At 39.5% G+C, this 22,690-nt stretch overlaps 1 protein-coding gene across 1 annotated transcript in view; it reads left to right on the plus strand.

Annotated features, from left to right (window-relative positions):
• Positions 1-3,096: 3,096 nt before the first annotated feature.
• The window catches only part of LOC126412221 (uncharacterized), a 113,903-nt gene continuing 94,309 nt past the window's right edge, over positions 3,097-22,690 (plus strand). The window contains exon 1 of the mRNA XM_050081710.1: positions 3,097-3,524. Within this exon, the coding sequence (XP_049937667.1) occupies positions 3,348-3,524 (177 nt within the window). The 5' untranslated portion in view covers positions 3,097-3,347. The remainder of the gene's footprint in view (positions 3,525-22,690) is intronic.

Here is a 22,690-nt window from a genome sequence, read left to right on the forward strand (position 1 = left end):
TGACACCACACCACTACAAAGAATTAAGGTGTATTTCCATCTATGCATTTCTAACAGTGAATATTGTTACACTTATAAGTAATTTTTTAAAATTGGTGAAACACTGATGAAATGAACAGCAATAATATCACACACTGTTGATCCGCTCTTCAGCGACGAGTCAATGTTAGCTGCTGTTTCTACAGGATTCAAACTCATTACAGAATTATCGGTTTGCTTATGGTCGTTACTTGGCACAAACGCGAGATCTGTGGAGTTATGTACATCTATGGCTTTTTTTTTTATTTGCCTGTTGCGTTGAAGAACACAGATAACGTATATAGTCATTCCTGGAAATTCTAACGTAAGAAGCACATTAGGGAAAATCTTTCATTGATCCTTGGGTGAAGAATTCATAAACGTTAGGTCCGACAGTGCGGGTGGCTCAACCTATATCGACTGTATCGCAGTTAATACGAAAAACGGACACAGAAGGAAGGTTTGAATATACGGAGATAAATCAAAACGAATAGTAATCATGGCTCCTTGGCTCCGCAAACGAGCTGATTGGGAAAATTGGCGAGTTGGAACAAACGTATCTTACAAGGAAACATAAGCGACATACATCATATTTTAAGGAGTAAAAGCATAATTGCAAGGTTTCAGTCCCAAAAATCGATTCCGCGAGAAAACTTGAGTCATAATTCTGACAGTGCGCACCTTCTGAAGTTGTGTCACTGGTTTTTTGTCACTCACTAAGCTCCGCTGCAGTCGCCTCAACCGAGCGGAGTGAGTATGAGCTTTGTAAGATAGTGTTTTGTCACTGGTAATGTACTTTGTTCATTATGTCAAATGCACTCAAATCGATGAAACGAGTGAGTGAGTGGTTAAATAAGAAGCCTGGTGCTGTTCAATTATTAACATCGCTGTTGTACGTTACTTTTTTGATTTTAAAACTAGCACTACTAAAGTGAAATGCATTCGCAAGAGATCAACGGGAATGGCATAATTAAATACTAAATCGAAAATCATTATCCGTGAGAAATGTTGCTGCTGATATGGTGACTCATGAACTGCGTCACATGTAAAAAATGTATTGTGAATTTAAAAATACCATCACGTGACAACCCCGCTTCGTATGGAAATGAAATAGTACTTGTGGTCCGATGGTTTACTTCATCCTGTTATTGCCTACACTGACATTAAATCACTGCAGGACCAAAGTCCATTTAACTGAGACACTGCAGTCGTTGCAGATGGTGCGGGTAGTGTGGATTGAGGTATAAAACTCAACATGCTCTAGTATTGATTAGTGCAGTCTCTTTTGCCGCTATTTCCCTGTCGATTTCCTGGAGAGACTGATGCATTTTCCAAAACTGTATCCTTAACTTCAGGTGTAATGCCTTCCGGCGGGAGCGCGGGATTAGGCGAGCGGTCTCAGGCGCTGCAGTTATGGACTGTGCGGCTGATCCCGGCGGAGGTTCGAGTTCTCCCTCGGGCATGGGTGTGTGTGTTTCTCGTTAGGATAATTTAGGTTGAGTAGTGTGTAAGCTTAGGGACTGATGACCCTAACAGTTAAGTCCCACAAGATTTCACACACATTTGATTTTGAACCTTCCGGCGGTATCCGCTACGTGCGAAACTCTTCTGTTGTCGACATAAGTACAGATCCTTGTAAATATGTTACTATCGGGATGTATTCAACAAAGGTGTTTATATACAGGTTGATTCGTAAAAAGAAAGAAAGAAACAAAGAAAATAGCAACCAACCACTCTTAATGATTCTGTTTACTTACACAAATAGCGCCGTAACCGGTTTCGAACCGACAGGCTCATGTTCAGAGACCAGTTCAAGTTTATGTGCACATTTTTAGATGTTTACATTTCATATCCGTTCTTTATTCCCCCATTGTGCTGAAAATTCCCTGGGGCGGTGGTGCCCTACACCAAAAAACGATGTAAGTAACCTGAAACGAAACAGTTCTTCCTTAAAGATTTGTTTACGCCTCTTTCAATCTTTATTGGCTACAGTACAGTAAACCAGGCCTTATCTCAAATTGTTTTGAGATTTGAGGAACCATCATTACTAGAAACTTTCACCGGATAGGAGAATAAGAAACTGAAAGCTTATGTGAACATCAATAAATGTGCATAGAATGTGAATAGTCGTTCGAAAATGAACGTTTCGGTTCTAATCCGGTAACGGCAATATATGTGTGAATAAATATCACTGTTTAAGAGCGCTGGTTACTGCTTTCATTCTTGCAAACATAAACGGTTATATTTGTACACAGGCACAGTCTCAAAACGTCAGATTTTCACAAAGCAGCAAGGATATTTTTGTGGGTAGAAACGCGGAGCTACCGGCGCATTGCTGTCAACTGTACACACATGAAATCTGAGTCCGCATACTCTTTGCTGCTATAAAGTTCCCCAGTGGCTATACTTGTCTGACAAATGACGCGTCTGCTGCGACTGCCCTGTCCATCCTGTAAGAGTGGTTTAATTACTAATCCTCGACAATTTCCGGTTCTGCAAATCACTTTGCCGGCCTCTTCTTTGTGCGCATAGAGCAGAGCATAACGACATTTACGACGAAGTTACTGGCACCTCGTAATTACACATGCACCACCCATGTCCAAATGGGTCATTTGCGGATACTTGTTTACTGGGAACGTTTTTGCGTTTATCATTAGATGCTTTCATGTGTGCCCGTTTTCGCTACTGTCATACAGTATCCAACAGAACGAGGTTTCTGGATATAGAGTTCGCGCTAATCGTCACGTGCGGGTAACGCCCTCCATTGCGCTCCCAAATGACTCCGCACAATTTCAAAATGGCCGTCCGTTCAAGCGCACAAGTCGCCAGTTCGGTAGGCACCTCGGAAGGAAATTTCTTTGGCGTCGTCTTTCTGCCTAAATGGTTTTCCGCTCGACTGCGTCACACAGACGCGGTCTTCTTCCGTGAACAGGAGGCAGCTGCCCCCGACAATTGCTTTCGCTGCGAAACAAGTTTGAGTCGCGGCGGAGGAGGGGGCCGGGTCGGCGCGTCTCACGTGACCAGCCGTGGCGACGGAGTGGGGGTGATGCCCCGCCAGACCCCGCGCTGCCCCTGCTCGATGGACTCAGTGCGCAAGCGCGCGAAGCCAGAGTAGGTCGTGTGTGAGTGTAGGTGCGCCTTATCACCCGTTTATTTCTATATTTGGCAAAGCCCGCCGACCGTGTGTTATGAATCGATGATTCCAGCCAAGTACTGAAGACGCTGTTCCAGTCTTGTGCAGAATTACGTGGCATGCTAGCTGCGGACGTCGCTCGGAGCAGTAACGGGGCTTCTTGTGTTTGTGGAGAACGGTAGTGGAAGGACTGACCATGCTGCAGGTTGCGGATCGCGTCATGGTTTCGCTGTGGCTTCTGGTGCTGATGTCCAGGGGGACGCCGTTGTACGCGGCCCTCTGGACGAAGAGCGCCCCTGGAGGCGCCGGCAAGGAGAATTCCGCGCGATCGCCGCTCACCGTCGCCCAGTGCAGGGCCACGTGCCTTCGAGAGGTCAGTATGGCCGGCCTGTTTGTACACAACACTTGTACTACAAAGCTGGCGACCTTGGTCACCTGATCAATGGGACTCCCGCACGAGTGCGCGCGCGCCACATACACCCACTTCACAGTAGTTTGAGTAGAGCAACATGTCGGACACCATAACAGTGCGCTACCACCAAATATTTGCGCAGCTTTCGCTGAAAACTTTCTTCAAAGAGGCGATGTTTCTTCACTGATCACGCCCAGCATCTTTGTAAAATTATATCTAACTTGCATACTTAATGATATTTCTCTGGTTTCATACGACTCTTTGTCGTCAAGATCCTACCACATTCACCAAATAGCTGCCGTTATCGCAACTGACAATAATTACGTTTTTCTTTATTTAAAAAAAAAAAAGCATGATTTGCCACAATAACATCAAGTTACCTGTTTCAGCAGGTCGTCGTCAGGTGTGTCTGTTATTTGACAAAAACTTGTTTTAACATAGAAGTGACGTACAACTGTTGTGCCAAAACATAATTTTAACAATTAGTTAATACCTTTAAATCATCGCATATTTGCTCATTCCATGTTCGTTCTCTCCCAATGTTATTAGAGAGCGAATATTTCTGTAGATCATTGTCGGTTAGTAGTGTGTAAACCTCATAACAGCTGGAATTGTAAAAACAAGCAAATAACTAAAAATTTCATATTGTAAAACACCCTGGGCTTGTGCTCTATCTGTAACAATGTGCATTCATTGATGTGAATTCTGTCAATATTTCTGAGAGTAAACACTAGTTTTAGGATGCTTTAAGATCTGCACGGTATCGCTTAATTTGATATCCGACATTACTCCGACAGATAACACGGTACTATAGTTACATCTTACCTTTATACCTATTACTATCATCTACTTCGATGTTTTTTTTTTGTTTTTTTTTTTTGCGGGATTATAATAATAAAATATGCCTGAAGGTGGTAAAGTGTTCTGCAGCCCGCCACTCGTGTCTTCCTGTAATTTACATATTTTGGTGCTTTTTAGTGCATGTTTCAGCGTGTACAAAATTCTCAATTACATGTTGAATTGTGACTCAGATTTTAAGCCAATATGTAACGTGGGAGTGTATAAAAACTGAAATGTTTAGCATTTTGACGTCTACGTAATGCTCTCGTTTACGTCGAAATGCGTTTAAGTCTCAGTTGGGGAGTGACAGATAAAATGATACAGAAAAATGTAGCATAAGAGCTCATTACTTTAATATGGCGTACTAGTACACTTGCAACATATTCTGAGTAGGTAAACTATCGTTAAGTAATACCCCAGTACTTTACAACAAAAGTACCCAATAAATGCCTCTGAATCATTCACAGGAAGTAAATACAGGTGCCAAACAGACTTGACAACAGACATCTGTGCTACATTTGCTCCGCGCCTGCCTTCATCGTAAACACAGATTTACTGAGCGCAATATACTGGCCGCTTTCTGCTGGTGCATAACATTTGGCCATGAACTTCCACAACGGCTAACGCCTGAATGTGCAGGCAACACGCACTACGCCTTCAGAGCCGCCATTGGAAATCTATAGCTCGCTTTAGTCAATCGACAACCGTCACATCTACGTCAACGTATTAATTATGAATATCTCGACTGGTAACGCAAGTTCTCAAATAGTCCTCTACATAAACAATGCAGCAGATGACGTACTTCCATGACGTACTGTCATTATTTTCAGCTTGGTTAAGAGGACCTCGCTGCCGCTACGGCTGTTGACTCTATTGTAGTCTCAGGAAAGGTCGATCAAACTCTTAAATAATGTTCAGCAGTGAATATCGTGCTTTTCTTTAGTTCCAACGCCATTCACTGAACAAAAAGTGCCCGAAAATAAGCCAATTTAAGCTTTGAGCGAGTGTACGTCAGTGACTTTTAATCTCGCAAACCTTAAAAATGTATTTTAATTATTAGGGCGAAGGTTCTCGAAACAGCATTGTACAATGAAACGTGATATATGTAACCCAGAGATAAGTATGAAAAGGTATCCAGAAATTTACCTTCAGCTTAAACACTCTGAATACCGGAGCACTGCAACTACCAAAGAGATGTAATGTTATTTAAATATACCTGGTACACTGAATGTACTATTCCTTGCAGTTTCAATGCAAGAATTTGTTACCTGCAGTCTGAGTATGCATGAAAAAATCATAATACGATATGTTTTGAAGCTTACCACTGAGACCTTCATTTAGTTCCCGGAAATCTTGTGAAATTATCCACATCTGATAATCACGCAGATTGCGAGTTATTTCCTTCTTCATGAAATTCGAAGATCATTATCCTTTTTTTTTTTTTTCTCAAAGTTTACAATATAGATTTAATTTACCATTAGTATACGACTTTATGATGCAGTGTAAGCAATATACGCGTGGTCTGTAATTTGACCTGTTGGTAACTAAAAGGATCATATATATATAATATGTGTGTGTGTGTGTGTGTTTGTGTGTTCATGTTCGTAGGGGATTATTCATAGCCGGGGTGTTTCAGTTTCTAACCTGCGATATACGCCGACACAGAACAACAGCTATGCTACAAATTTCAGAAGCCACAGCACTGGATGGAATTCCCACTAATACTCGATATGCGTGGAAAACGGTGAATATTAGTAGCTACGGAAGCAATGAAGTCAGGCTTTTCACGAAATAGTGAGAGATATAAGGAATGCATACGAAGCGAGTAATATAACCGAGATGCCTGCCAATTTTATAACTGTTTACGACCTGTCACGGTCCAACTTTTTATTTAAGAAGTAAGTTCGCCGCCATGCTATTTGTAATTTAATTCACGCGATACGAGCGTTACAAAATCTATTCTCTAGAGGATAGTCAAACGTTCATACTACTGATGTGCTGTTGCCGAGCTGCAGTGATCAAGACTTTCACATCGATAACTTACTTTCCCTGTAAAAGGAGGGAATATCCGACTTAAAAGCTGCGACGCATGATCACCTAAGTAATCCATTCAAATTTGGCCATTATATGACAGATTACTTAGGAACTACTAAAAGAAGAACCGAGTGTTATTTTTTTTTAATTAGTTGCTTCACTGTAAGTAGCTTTTTAGGCTCCTGTGAAACTAAATATAAGTATAGAAACTAAATTCTTATTGTATTCGAAATGGAAATTTTACAATCAGTATGTGTTAACAGTTTTTCCTCTTAGCAGTGAAACACAATTTTTACATGTCATAACTAATCGCACATTGAGGGCTCCGCAGCGAGCGATGATAAAACACTGAGAATTACTGGGGAAGCAGGAATACAATCAAACGGAACAGGGAGCAGACTTAAGTCGTAGATGCGATGATGGCTGTATTGAAAACGAAATGGATATGGGCTGTTATCGATGAAGGGATGGTATATGAGCCAAATCAGTTCTTCACTGAACTCCAAGAGAAAAGATCTTCAAGACACAGAGCGGTGACGTGGATTCGGAAAATCGTAATATGTGTGAAGCTTCTAGGGGCAGATATTATCCAGCTGTAGATGCCAGATATCTGATGTTGACAAAGCTCTTCAGAAAGAGAAATAAAGCAGCGGTGCAACAATTTTGACCGTGCCATTACAAACACGCGAAGGAAAGTATGTAACTGACATTGGTTCATTGCTGCAAGGGAAAATGCTATAGATATCCGGACACAGAGTGTTGAAAATCAGCGGATGTTTGTAGAATTAAGTGATCCCACCATTATTCCAAAGTAGCTGCCTTATCGCCTACGGAAAATTGTAATTTATACTACATTATTTGAGCAGAGATGAGTTCGCAGGTAGCACCAATCTACAAAATGGGAAGAGGAACTGGTCCGCAGAATTACAATCCTGTATCACTCATCTGCTTCTACAGCAGACGCTTATAACATACTCTTGAGTTCAGATACAACAATGAACATGCTGCGTAATAACAAGCGTGGATTCCGAAACCTCGTTGTGCCATATTCATATTATGTTTATCGCACAGGATATCACGAACGCCATTGATTTGTAGAGGGAACGAGTAGAATTTGGAACTGTGTTTTGAAAATCTTTTGAATCGGCACCTCACTGATGGTTCGTAAAGAAAGTACTCTAGCATGGGACAGTTTCATTTTAGTATTGCCAGTGCTACGTCATTGACCAGTTTGGACTGATTTGGTTGCGTCACGATTACAGTTATAATACAAGAGAACAGCCATCATAGTAACAAGTTGAATATCAGAATTGTTGCTAATTTCATAGCAGTGATTATGAGTTGCAAATTAGGTAGCCATTGGCCTCTGATTAGAAAAGAATTCGCCGACAGAGTATAATGTATGTTATTTTAATTTGTTGAACATTTTTGCTTTAAACAATTCGACTAGTAGGTACTGAATACTGTTCTGTAGTGAGCTACACATTTTCGTAATCACCATCATATCTAGATACATCCAGATGGTCTTCATATCGAAGATGCAAGCCTTTACTATGAAGAAAGGAGTCATCTATAAACACGTAAAAAATATCGGATGTGACCCAGGGATGCATGGTAGGTCAAGAGCTTCCCATGTTACTTACTTATGGCTTAGCGGAAAATGATGGTCCAATCTCTGACAATTCGCAGATGACATAGTTACAGATTAACAGGTATTCAACAGAATAAGGTATGTATTCAGATCTTGATGTATGGCATTGCTGGCTGGAATTTTCTGCAGAGTTGGTATTTCTGTGTGTCGGAAAGAATGTTCTTCCTCCCCGCAAATTTGCCCGTTTCGTTGAAGATACATGAAGCGTTTGTCGTATGTGTATTTTCAGATTCCAGGTAAATGTAATGGATGCGTTTATAATATAGTGTTATGGTTGTGTTGTATGATGATGAGGATGAGAGACGAGAAAGGGTGAAAAACAGTGCCGACACATAGCCTACCTCTCTCTGTAATAGTACCAACGCAGCCGCTGAGCATAATGTCACCATCCGACGAACAGATCACCAACTGTAGTGTTCCATGCTCTTACTTCGCGTGAGACACTGCGGAAAGGTTTGGAATTAAGTCCAAGACATTCGCTCAAAGACTGTTGATCAGGAACTTTCCGCCACCGCCTTTCCTCCATTTGCTGGCCAAGCACTAGTCTCACTGAAAACTTCATCCATCACAGGATTCGAAGAAGTTGACCTCCGAGCCAAGCGCCTCGCACAGGTGTACGCTAGCGAGCTCTGCAACAGTTACGTGTATTATCGGTATGACTGATATTTTAACGACCAGTTGAAAAAGAAGACAAATATGCAACGACTCACCTGAGAGTACTTAATGTAGCAGATGTATTTTACTTTGTTGTTCTTAATGGCATACAGTCCCGCTATATTATTATTATTTACCTAAACTATACCGTTGCAAGTTTCGGAACTACGAAGTAATGTGGAGAGGCAGGTTATTATTTTCACTGTGACAACGCTTGATTCTGTACATACTTAGTAAGATTTGTAAATATCAGCTCCAATGGAAGCATGTAGTATTAAATACTCCCAACTAGTATCAGTTGCAAAAAGTGTAGCGTGAAAAAAAATGAAACAATAATAACAATGGGAATGAACACAAAATATAATAGATAAATATCAAAGATTGAGTCACTGTCTTTTAGGCCATTCTAGTCCTTCAGAATTATCGCCATGAAGAAATCAACATGGCAACAGAGCCTTCGTCTACAATATCACAGTTGTAGTCAGGTAAGTCGTGCAAATATATGGAGCTGACAAAATGTCAGTACGCAGTGACCATCAGCTTCATAGGTCCGGTCTCGCAAAGTCAATAGCATGTAGCCATTCAGTGCGCTACTCGGAATTTCACTATGTATAAGGGTGATTGTTTTTGAAATGCGTTTTCGGCATCTTTTTCAATGAATGTCAAGTGGGAGATACATGTCAGCTAGGACTGAAGTGTATACAGAGTAGAGGGTAACGAAATGTGACAGAATCTTGATTGTTGGTTGAGTGGGGGAGGGGACCAAACAGCGAGGTCATCGGTCCCATCGGATCAGGGAAGGATGGGGAAGGAAGTTGGCCGTGCCCTTTCAAAAGAATCATACCAGAATTTGGCTGAAGCGATTTAGGGAAATCAGGAAATCCTAAACAGGATGGCCGGATGCAGGTTTGAACCGTCGTCTTCCCGAATGCGAGGTGAGAGAGTAGTGTGGTTTACTGAAGAGTGTGATACAAAAGGCCGAAGGCCGAAGTATCTGTACTCGACTAGCAGACACTTCTGGAGCAATTTTTTATTTTCTCAGAGAAAAATATATTAGTTTACAGGTGATTATCTTTTGAACCGTTTCAGCCTTAAAGCCTCACGTATTGGGGCCATAATAAGTGTTGCAGCTACTCAGATATAGTCTTCCTAACACTAGTTTCTTCGTGTCATTTGAATATTAAAAAAAAATTATTTCTGATAGATAACAGGGATAAATCAGTTATTGTTAGGTTATTGGCTACTGAGGGCATCTACATATATATTTATATGCATATATACAGATGGTTCCACTTCGTTTATGATATCGGAATGAGTTAAGTTAAATGCCACACAAAGTGCACAAATGTTTTCTGCGTTGACTTCACAAGTCTCTAAATTATAATGAATAATATTCTTAAGATGGAGGTAGTTGCTTGAATAATATTGAGATGCTGACGTTGATGTGAAGCAGCAGAATAATACAAATAATACTCGTGTACATTTCTTAAACGTTGTAGTGTTGAAGCGTCTGTTATCTACGTAATCCGATTGTATTTTGTAACTGATGCGTCTTAATTCCAAAGTGTTCCAAGTGCAAGAGACTCTTTTCCATTCCTGTGGTTAACTTTTTCAAGCCATTTTCGAAGCTTCGGGAACACATTTTTTTAAACAATCTCCAAACGCCTATAACTTCAAAATATTTTAAATCCTCTTTTGTGTAACGTGAAATTAATTATCATACACGATATAGCTCTACAGGCACAAAGCACAGCAGTTTCTTGTACATTTATTTCTTAAGTTCTTAACAGTGTAGACATAATAATGAAAATAATTTAATTACGAAAACGTTTCACTATTTCGCATACCACGGTCAAAGTAATCAAATGAACTTGAACCTCTAAGTTGGGGGAATAGCGTTGCTCGCTGCAAGAGGATAATGCATAACTCATAAATAGCAGGGTTGCATTTGTTCATTTAATTCAACAACCTCTTGTTTGTCATATAGGCGCACAGAGGTATTAATATGCTGGAAGTTACCAGAAATATCGGGTTTCGAACACTGCTAGCAATAAATTATCTCCATTTCTAGAGTGTATGCGAACTCTTGTTCTGATTTTGCGTTTAAATTATTAGTGTTCTGTAAAGGAGGTCACTCACATATTGAGTAACATCTAACACAAAGCGTACGACTAAAACAAACTGTGCTGTAGGTTATTACAAAATGGGAGGTGTTGGAAACAAAATAACCTCTCCCGGTGGTACAGTATTTAACTCGTATCAATATTAAAAACAGAGATTAAACATACTGTTTTCAATATCACGTACAAAATGTAAATGTTTCACTTGCTAATGACATCACAGTGATTTGATGCCGAAGAAAATATTCTGGTCATGTGAGTGATTGTACTCATTAACTTCTGCATATTTCAGACATCATCTTTGTCTAAAACATAATCACAGCGTTTTTCGCGTATCTTTGACAGTGAAACTAAAGAAACGGAAGTACACAAGTACCTGTAATCAATTTCTGTTGCTTATTTTCAAATCGAATAACTTTAATTGATGTAACGCAGGCAGTTTTTACTTTTAGTTTTTTGTGAAACCTGTGGCATTGTCCTTCACTGGTCAAAGGTTGATTTCCGAATCATACTTCACGTTACACATCACTTATCTGACAGAAACAATGACAGGTGCAACCTAACTAAGAATCTGGAAAGTAATCCGCGATCGCAGAAAGACGTTGCAGAGTCTGCCCAAAAAAACCGTACGTCCAATCTTTGTTTATGTATTTCAGCAGATATTCGATATAGTCACTTTTAGGTCTAATTTAAAATGCTGGCGTTCAACGAACTGAACGCAATTTCACTGTTGAGAAGCGACCTCGTATTAGTGGTATCCGTATATACAAATAATATTGTATTAATCATATAGCCATATATAACCATTTTTATCAGCGTAGAGCACTCAAGAACACAGCAACAGCACGCTCAAAGTGTGACTCGAACCCGTCCGCTTTATGAGAGAATGTTGGTACTAAAGTCTGTCTACTGAGGCCAGCATATAATGACTGCTCTCAATAACACAACAGTGTCAAGTTCTCCTAATTGCTAGCTGTCAGCGAAGAAGGGGATGCAGATGGTTCTCAGGAGTTCGCTACACGCAAGCACTGTAGTCTATGCACTGAAAAATCGTGACACGTCATTACTATACTTGTACTGCAGGCTCTGCACTATACATATTTTTGGAGTGGACACGCGCTCAAAAACGCTTACCTTAAGAGATATGAGCACTTGTTCAGTAGAACAGATGCACTTCACAATAGTGCAGAAGAACAAGTGCTCATGGTGGGAATAATGCGACCTCACTGCGAAGCAAGTGTGTCAACTAGGGGCAGTCTAATGCCGCATTAAATACCGTTGCCGTAAAGCGAGTGTTTCATTTTTTCCTCTAAATGTTTCACACTTAACACAACTTTTCTTTGGGTTGAACTTCGGTGAGCCCTCCAAATCCTAACGAAGTCATACTCTAGTACAGAACTGCGACGTCTGTGAACCTCTTCACAAGGCTGTGGACATCAGAACATCAGCGACTCCTTCATACTATTTCCAGGTACGCCACACACTACCAACGCTTTTGACAACGACGCCCCATCCAGGAACTGTGTGGTAAAAGTTTTAAATCCAATTGCACTCCTTATTGTATCTCGATTAGTTAGGGAGCAATTAGTATTCTGATTTGTTCATGCACTGTCAACAGACCCTTGGGAAAGCAAAACATTACAAAATTATTTCAGCTCGTATACAAGATATAAAAGCCACAGCAAATGCCCTCAGACTTAAAAAAGAACGTTTTTAGCTCCAGTGCCAAATGAAACAGGTGCTGCCAGGTGTGAAGGTTAGATTGCAGAGCATTCAGGTTAATAGTCACGGATGAAAAATACTGACACGAATTATTTAGAGAATAATGGAAGCAGTGTTAGATGCTGACTTCGGGGAAGATCAGTTTGGGTTTTGGAGATCCGTTGGAGCACTGGGACAATATTGAACCTATTTTACAGTTAGTGAAAGCTTTCGAAAGTGCTGATAGGAATCTTTCAGATTCTAATGGTAGCAGTAACAAAATACAGGGAGTGAAACGTTCAACTGCTACGTCGGACAGATCGCAGTTTTAAGAGTCAAAGGATATGAAGGGCAGCCAGTACCTGAGAAGAGAGTGAGTCGGGGTTGTAGCGTATTCCTGATTTTATTCAATCTGTATACTGAACAAGCAACAACGGCAACAAAGGAGCAATTTGGAAAGGGAATAAAACCTTAAGTTTTGCCCATGACATTATAATTCAGCAGAAACTCTGTGAGTCGTTTCTACGGAATTAATAGTGCATTGAAAAGAAGAGAAGAACAGACGATATGATCATGAACAAGAAAATGATATAATCTTTTGAAATGTGGTGGTACAGAAGAAGGCTGAAGATTAAGTGAAGAGATCAAATAAAAATTAAAAAAATGAAGGCACATTGAGCATTATGGTACAACTTGCCTGATAGAAGGTTTCAATTGGTAGGACACATCGCGAATAATTAAGGAAAAGTCTATAACTTGTGGAGGTAGAACAAGGTTAAGTTGCAGTGGATGTGACGGACGAGGTGGCCGAGCGGTTCTAGGCCCTACAGTCTGGAACCGCGCGACCGCTACGGTCGCAGGTTCGAATCCTGCCTCGGGCATGGATGTGTGAGATGTCCTTAGATTAGTTAGGTTTAAGTAGTTCTAGGTTCTAGGGGACTGATGACCTCAGAAGTTAAGTCCCATAGTCCTCAGAACAATTTTTTTTTTTTTCGCAGTGGCTGTAAGTAGGAAAAGTTAGTCTGAAATGAGGCTTGCACAGGACATAGTAGAGTGGACAGCTGCATCTAACTAGTCTGATGATTGTAGACTATAACTACATCATCATTTCGTCAACAACAACACCAATAAATAGTATTGCATCATTTTCACAAGCGAAGGGGTTAGCAGACAGAAATCAACACAGCTAGACTTCACGTCCTCCGTTACGAAGATTAGTTGCTGCAATTTTGGTAAGCATGAAAGTCAGACAGACCCAACATTCTCTTCTACATCAAAGCAATTTTATTAAAAAAGAGAAATATGTAGCCAGTTTCGGCATGTAAGTATTATCAGGAATGAGGAACAGCATTTTTTCTCTTCAGTTTGTGTAGCGAAGGTGCAGCGATGGAGAGATAGAAACACGCAATAACGGACTGAACTCACGTTCAGAGCAAGTGTAGATAACGAGTTCCACAAAAAGCGTATACTTTCTATGCGGAACAAATAACTATAGGAACTGTTGAGCTGTAAAGGAAACGGTGCTGAGCATTGCTCTGAGAATGTGAAAACTGTTTTGAAAATAAAGCAAATGACAGTTAAGATGCTATGAATTGAGAATAAGAGTAAACAAGAATCTAGAAAACGCGTTTTATACTCTAGGTAAGAACCACTATTAACAATCTCTTGTCAATAAGGGTGATAAGTTACCCTTTTGTAAAACGACGAGAAGGTTGAACTAGGGACGATGGTAGTCAGTATTAACAATATAACGGAAGGGACTCTTTTAGAGACTAAATGTGCAGATAATTTAGTGTATGGAGAAATAACACACGAAGATAAGTTTTTGTGATAAATTCTCAGAAGACGAATTATACGTTATTTATGATCTTTGATCCAGTTAATGTAGAAAGCGATGAGGACGATTGTGACTGCATGTGTAGCGTAGATTAACGACCATCTTAACTGAAACTTATATACAGAGGAGAGGCGAGGACTGAAAGAGCACTATAAAACAGTTCGTTTGTGCAAAATATGTTCCTTAAACATGTAACCAGGTATTACCCTAAACGTAGTGCGACTATCTATCCTTAGGCAGTATGTTCAGATGACCATACGCTCATAAACTTTAGACCAGCTATGTGGCAGGTAAATCACTATTCCTCCAACCATATTCAGAGTACTGAAATATTTCTCTTGCGTCTTAAACTAATTTCTACCCTATGTTGCTGCTGTAGAACGGGAAACTTTCTTAATTACTTCACTGATGACGTGCGACAGTACATTTCTTAGTAAAGAAAGCTGTTTTACTTGCTACCAAAATTTAAAATTCTAACTTTAGGATTTTTAAAGAAAAAGTATTTGCTCTCACATCTCTGTCCTCATGCGGTTCACAGTTCGTATATAACAGAGCTTAGCTCATATAAATACTACCAATTTTTTTCGTAGAAGTCCTTTGGTGAATGTACAAAGAAAACATGATATCAGAATACCAAGACTACACGTATTGTACAACAAAGGGGGAAAAACGGGTGTTCAAGTTGTATATGAGCAACTGCAATAACTCAGTTTTCTGAAAAGGAGGTTATTTCGCCCTCTTCTCTCTTAGCTTGCGCAAAGATGTTACTGTGAACTACTAATGAACTAAAATCATTTCAAAAGTCTGTGTAATTGTGTGTTTTTATCCATTGTGGTATGCAAAATTGACTTCCGCAACGATAGCTTTACTTACGTATAATTCTGAGTTGCGTCTTATGATGTACAAACCAATGCGTAACATATATATATATATATATATATATATATATATATATATATATATATATATATATATATATAAGGACTTCTAATGTTGGTGACTTCATATGAGTAGAGAGCGAATGCCAAATCGGTTTGGAAATGGCCAGGGGGGGGGGGGGAATTATATTTGTTATTCGATTGTTACGTTGAAGGAGCTGTACGGCACTTACTTTAATGCTTTACTGAAAATACGATCTAGAAAGGCCGTATTAGGACCCGAATGATGCCCTAGTCGAATACGACTCCGGTGATTTACACAGTGCGTCACACGGTGCAGTAAATTACAGCGACACTAAATCGCCAATTGAAGAGTGAGAGCGGCTTGCATACATGCACAACAAACAATTCTGACGATTTATGGCGGCACCGACATGTACCAGTCAAGGCGGTGGTTTATTAATCTGTATTCTGCGGGGCCGCCCACGTCCACCACATGGTGAATCCACACAACCCTTGAATAATTTGGTAAATCAATTTAGAAAGGTTCAGTAGCCAACATGAGAAGTCATAACCAATGTTAAAGATATGTAAAACCGACTAAAAAAGACAGGAGCCACATTGCCCGGATCATTGTTTGTTGCTGCAATAAAAAACGTCGTATAGGCCTTAATATTGCTGTCGGATTTATTTGAAAACGTAAAGTTCTTTCAAGGCATTATAAAACCACTACCGGTCTTGAGAATACCATGTGTACAAATTCAAGTGTCAACGTAATTGTCGTCCAGGTTGCTATTGTACGATTTAGCACCTTGGGCGAACTACAAAATGCTGCGCTGTTTCACAACATTTTGTAAACAAGAATACAGGTTAATAATTTCAGAAGAAGAAAAATTTCTGCCTAACAGATCGGACAAAGAAAATGAAAAACAACAAAAATAATTATTACAAGGGGCTTATTTGCGAATGTAGCTCCTTCAGCGTTCTCTTTTTCATTTTTTCACAATAAACATGGTTGTTTTCTAATTTTGTTTTGTGTAGTCTGGTTTGATGCCATCCTGCACACTATCTTTTCCTGCGTTTATCTCATGATCTCAGAGCAGCACTTACAGCCGACGTCCTCCGTTGTTTGTAGTATATGCTACAATTACCCTCACCCTGCAATTTTTGCGTGTTCTTTCTTCTTCTAGTAATATGAACGTTATTCTCAAATGTCAATATTTGCCCCATAAGTCTACTCCTTCTTGTACTTAAATTTTCCCTCATATTCCCTTCCTCATCGATTTTTCACGAACATAATTGTTTATGACCCTATGTAATATAACATAATATCTCAATCCCTTCAGGTATTTACGTTTCCCTTTTTCCTTTGGTTCATGATTAAGTTTTATTCCACAATTAAGGGCTACATTTGTTTTGGCGGATTTATTTTGGGAGAGAAATACTCTATTTTCCTATGCTGTTTTGCTTCTTGTGCCCTCCTTACTTCTTTACTCGTACGATATTTCGTATCCATGACAGCAAAATTCCTTCATCTCTTGTACATGGTTCCCAGTCTTGATGTCCAGATTGTTACGTGTCTGGTATCTGCTGTTTCTCTTTACTCTCGACATGCTTTGTTTTACTCTCAATCCATTTTCTGTGATCTATAGACTGTTCATCGCATTCAGCAGATGCTGCCAATCTTTCTCACCTGCCCAATGTTAGGAATATCATCACCGAAGTATATAATTGATTTTTATTTTAACAGTCCTGAGCGCATAAAAACAATTATTAAAATGATGACCGCTTTCAAGCTGTTTCTAAGACCATCTTCAGACCATTGTCTGAAATATAAGTACATTTTCAGGTTTGGAGGAACATCTAACAACAAGGGTTACCAAATGAAACATATAAACATAAGAATAATTAAAACAATATACACTCAATGGTGAGAGGCGGAGATGGTCGACGGAGCAGGTACTGTATGTAGAGAAACGAACGTCAATTTCTGGATACTGTGGTGAGGCTATAGGGTAAGAAGAAGCGGCTCCGCCCACCACATTTCGGATGACGTCAGCAGCAGCTGATAGGGCACATAGTAAGTAAAAACGTTGCAGAAGTTACATAGATACAAGGTAGCAGCACAAAATGAAATACAAAAGGTGAAATCTAAACTAAAAAACAACAAAACATAACTGCTAGAAGAGATATCAAAATACCAGTTAAAGTTACAGGCAGTAAATCAATAGTAATTGGTTCTGAGACCGGAGACTGCCCTCTATGACCAGTTCGTAAAGTCGACTTCGATATACAGTGCGTAACCACACAAAAGGTAAACTAAGGAGACGCCGTTAGTTGCCTTGGAGTATCGATATGAACCGTGTGAGGCAACAAGGTGATGCTCTCAGAGATGTACCAGCGACTGACCAACTGCTAATGTTTACGTGGAACGGCAGAGACGAAGATCCATTAATATGTGGTCAGACGCAACTACTAGTCAACGCGATGTATACATCACGATGAATTGTCAATAAAGCTAAAATAACGTGTCAGGCGTGTTTGCAACGACACAAATGCAGTGTCGAGTTTTGCAGTGACGACCAGTAAAAGCGTCGTTTGTCAACAGACCTACAATTTAGTATATACATATATAAAAGCTGCAGTTATAGTTGTAATAGCAATATTGTTTAACGGAAAATCAGTGGATGAAATAATTAGAGACTTACGATAAAGGATAACACAAATATTAATAGAAATCGCATAAGCGAAGTATGCAACCTTAAAATCTTCAAAAAAAGGCCTCAAACGTTAAAACAGAAAACAAAAGAGCAGGTACAACCAACAACAGATCATCAAACAGACCACAGAAATACGAAGATTGGAACTTAAATAGTGGCAATTATTTATTCACAACCAAAAAAGAGTTACATGTTTGCACCTGTTACTGTCCTTCAAAGTAGTCACCAGCGTTGTGTAGAATCCGTTGACAGCGATGTGGAAGGCGTAGTATTCCGTTAGCAGAGCCTGTTCTGTTGATGGTGCGAATGGAGCGGTCTAAGGTTATGGTGATTCTCGTGTACGACTGTACACATTACGTTCCTCCACGGCAGACTGTCAATACGCAGTATTACTGTTCGTTTTTGGAGCATCACCTGCAACCAGCTTTGCGAAAGAAGCGGCGACACTTTCTGCGCAACCCACCCATCATTTTGCACGATAATGCGTGGCAGCATACAGCGCAATCTGTGGCTGCTCTGTTCGGTCGATGGGACTGGGAAATACTGTACCATCCACCATACTCCCCGGACTTAAGTCCTTGTGACTTTGATTCCGAAGATGAAGGAACCACTTCGTGGCATTCGCTTCAGAACTGTTCCAGAGATTCGACAGGCAGTACACCGCTCCATTCGCATCACCAATAGAATAGGCTAATGGTATAGCTAATGGTATACTGCACCTTCCACGTATCTGCCAACGGGTTCTACACAACGCTGGTGACTACTTTGAAGAACAGTAATAGGTGCAAACATGTAACTCTTTCGTATCGGTTGTGAATAAATAGTTGCCACTATTTAAGTTCCAACCCTCGTATTTTACTCTAAAAGATAAAGTCTTATTTATTTATGTGCATAAATTTCTACCTCTTCTAGAGTATTCAGTATGAGTCAAATGTTTTTTATTCCAGTCTTTGATCGCAATATAAATTCCTTTGGTGATGACCGGTTTCAGTCAGTGATGACGATTTTCAGGTCTACAATATAAAAAAAATATATACACCTAGTGGGCAGTCTATCTTTCAACACAATACAGCATTTCATATCACAATACACTATCATACAAACTGGGAAATGTACAGATATAATAAGGTAAAGCGTACCTGTTCTACACCATTTCCTAATGTCATAAAGCCGTAATGGCATCGTCTAAACATATAAATACACTCAGCATAGCATCGTCACATAGATCTAAAATATTGTGTAAAATAGACCACTGGCGTTATTGTACAAAACCTACTGAGGTGCAGTAGCTACCAGAAATCTGTTTGCCCACATCCTTCATAGATGTGTGAGTCCTTTGAGGGCATTATACAGAATTTTTAAATTCCCTGTAATGGACCCTTCGGAATGATTATTTCGGTTAGGTACTGGCAAAATAATGATTTTCCACTGGTGGTGTCTCATGTATGTTTACAAAGATCGCTATATGATTGATATTTTGTCGTCCTGAACTTAAGTCCCGCTTCAGAACTTTTATTTTATTTCTTTCACTGCTTCCTCGATATACAGGTTTAACGCTAGAGGAGGCCCACATCTTTCAATCTGAGGACGTTGCGGTTCACCTTTAATTTTTCTCGACTTTTCTTGATTCTTGCACTTTCTTTAATACCTTACTCGATTTCTCTTACAAAGATATTTATTTTTCAGACGTTTTCAAAGATTTTTCGTCGAATGCTTTCTTTAGGTGGACAAAACCTCCTAGGATTTGAGGGTTTTCTTATACATCGCTTTCATTGTCAAAGGAAATGATAGAACTCTTGATGCCTGTGGCCTTTCCTAGAGCCAAACACGGCAATTCCGTACAGAAGTTCGAATGTGTGAGGTGGGGATTGTACGATAGTTCTGGCTTTCAGCAGTTCTTGGTAATGCAGGCTTCTGTAGTGCGATGCCAGGCATTCAGTTTCATCGATTCTACGCACGAACTTCAATAATTGTTCGTTGTTACGTGACAAACTATAAACTAACAGTAGAATGAATCCAAGAAATTCCTGTACTGAATCAAACTTTTATGGCAGCATCAATATAGCGTCATAAAAAAAAGAAGTCATTCACACGTCACCATTCTCCGAGTCTCGTTGTGTGCAGTCTGCGCACGTCGACGGAAAATATTGGTTTTACTTATGAAGCCTCCGCACGCGACGAAATAAGTTGCCATTCCAGCCATGATTCGCACAAATCTTGCATAACTAAGCACGAAACAATCCAGTTACGGTGGAGCGTCTGCAGTTACCCGGAGATTGCCGTCGGTGAAATTGCCCTTCCTAGGCTACCGAGTAACACGTCGTAAAGGGAAATCTAATGAGAATTCTGTAAACAATACGTTTCGTGCGGAACGACCGGCTGTTCTGACAGCTAGGAATAGGCTATGCAGAACTAAGAAAATTGCTGCCAGTTCGCGCGTAATTGTTCAGGAGCCATCTCAGGACTGTTTCAATATCCCGGGTCCTGACTGTGCTGTGATCTGTCACGAGAGGTCTTCGAGAAAATGGATGGATGCAACGCTGATGGGGCTGCGAAGCATCATATTGGTACGAGGAACAATAAAAAATCTTACAATGGAGTCTGATTACATGCAATCCTGTGAGTTTTCTTATTATGCGGCTTTTTACAGATGCAAGGGTGCCACCGTCCATGAGTGGTCGGTTTACTTCTTGTTTAGCGGACACTGCGATCGAATTCATGCCCGCAAGTTTGATATTAGTGCGCATTCGGAGATGATAAAGTTACTGAAGGAATTCTACAGTCGTAGGCGTGGTCCATCGACAAAAGGCTGATTAAACGTGCACTGTCTTGTAAGGTCTCTTATTGCTACGTAATTGCAATGTGTTGAATTTCTTGTGCCCCTTGATTTACGACACATTAATAATGCGAAGACCATTCGGAACGTAAGGTCCAATAGGTCGCGAAATGGAGTGAAGATCAGATGAAGCTTTGCACAGATGTTCCCTGTTGACACTACTGGTAGGTGGGGCTTTACTTCTGATGGCCTGCATCTCAATAGAATAAGGATGGATATACTGGCTAGGTCGATAGCAAATTCTTTAAGGGGGGACACTGCAACTCACGTAAGTAGTTCTTTTTTAGGTTAACCTCATTATCTACACATTCAATATTGAAACAAGATGTATCTGAAATTGTTAAGCATAATACTTGTGAAGACAAAAAAAAGTAACAGTAAATTTGCTACATCAAAATATCAGAGGTTTAAAAACAAAATTAATAAATTTCAGATCTGTTTAGATGAGCTACAGTCTACAAATCCTGTTGATATTATTTGTATTTCCGAACATCATTTAAGTAGTGAAACAGAAATGCTTAATATGGAAGGGTATACCTTAGCTTCAAAGTATCATAGAAAAGAGATAGAGAAAGGAGGAGTTTGCACACACATTAGAAAGGGTCACAATTATAGAAACATTGACATTCACAAATACTGTAGTCATCAGCATTTTAAAGCCTGTGCCACACAAGTAAAAACACACAAAAGAAAATAATTATAGGCACAATACACAGGGCTCCAACTGGTAATTTCCAGCTATTCACTAAACATCTTGATGCAGTATTAAATTTCTTAACTTCTACAAATAATGAACTCATACTAAACGGAGATTTTAATTAAAATTTGCTGGAGGATAGTCACTCAAGATCCATACTAGAGTCTCTTACCACTTCGTATAATGTCATTCCATAAGAATACAGTTTCCAACCAGGGTTATGGGTACCAGCAGCACTGCTATTGATAACATTTTCATAGATACTACCACACTAGCAAATCATAGTATAAATCCAAAATTTAATGGTCTTTCAGATCATGACGCCCAGTTGCTTACCATTAATATAGTGGGGTCTGATTCAACTAATAATAGGAAGTGGGAAACTATACGAATAATAAATAGAACAGCAATTGAAGGTATAAAAAACTGTTTGAGGAGTACAGAGTGGAAAGATATATACAATTCACTCAGGATAAATGAAAAACGTAACTGTTTCTCCAATACAGTCGTAGGTCACATTGAAAACAGCTGTCCTAAGAAAGTAATCAAATCAAATAGATTAAATGTCTCAAAACCTTGGATTACAAATGGAATAAAAGTATCTTGCAAAACAAAAAGAAGATTGAACTTAATTTCAAGGGAAAACGATGACTACAGAGCTAAATCACACTATAAATTATATTGTAAAATTCTAAACAAAGTAATCAGAACCTCAAAATGTACTTATTATCAAGAAAAAAAGAGTAAAAAGTGAAACAGGAAAAACTGATCAGGCAAATGAGGAAATAATGATAAATGTAAATAATGAACTGACTAGAGATACCTCCGAAATGGCCGACACTTAAACAACTATTTCCTTTCAGAAACTTAGGTTTGCATTGTTCCTCACAAGACAGCTTTAAAATATTTAAAAAATGCATTTCTGCAGAAGTCTGACAAAATTCAACCATAACCTACTTCACCAAAACAGATTTCTAATATTATTATCTCTCTTAAAAACAAATGTTCCAGTGGCTATGATGAAATCAGCACTACTATAATCAAATGTTGCTCCTCAGAACTTTGTGACATACTGAGTTAATTATGTAATGAATACCTCCACAGTGGTACTTTTCCAGATAGGCTTAAATATGTTATTGTCAAATCATTACACAAAAAG

Source organism: Schistocerca serialis, chromosome 7, assembly GCF_023864345.2.
Source record: "Schistocerca serialis cubense isolate TAMUIC-IGC-003099 chromosome 7, iqSchSeri2.2, whole genome shotgun sequence".
NCBI classification, from domain to species: Eukaryota; Metazoa; Arthropoda; class Insecta; order Orthoptera; family Acrididae; genus Schistocerca; species Schistocerca serialis.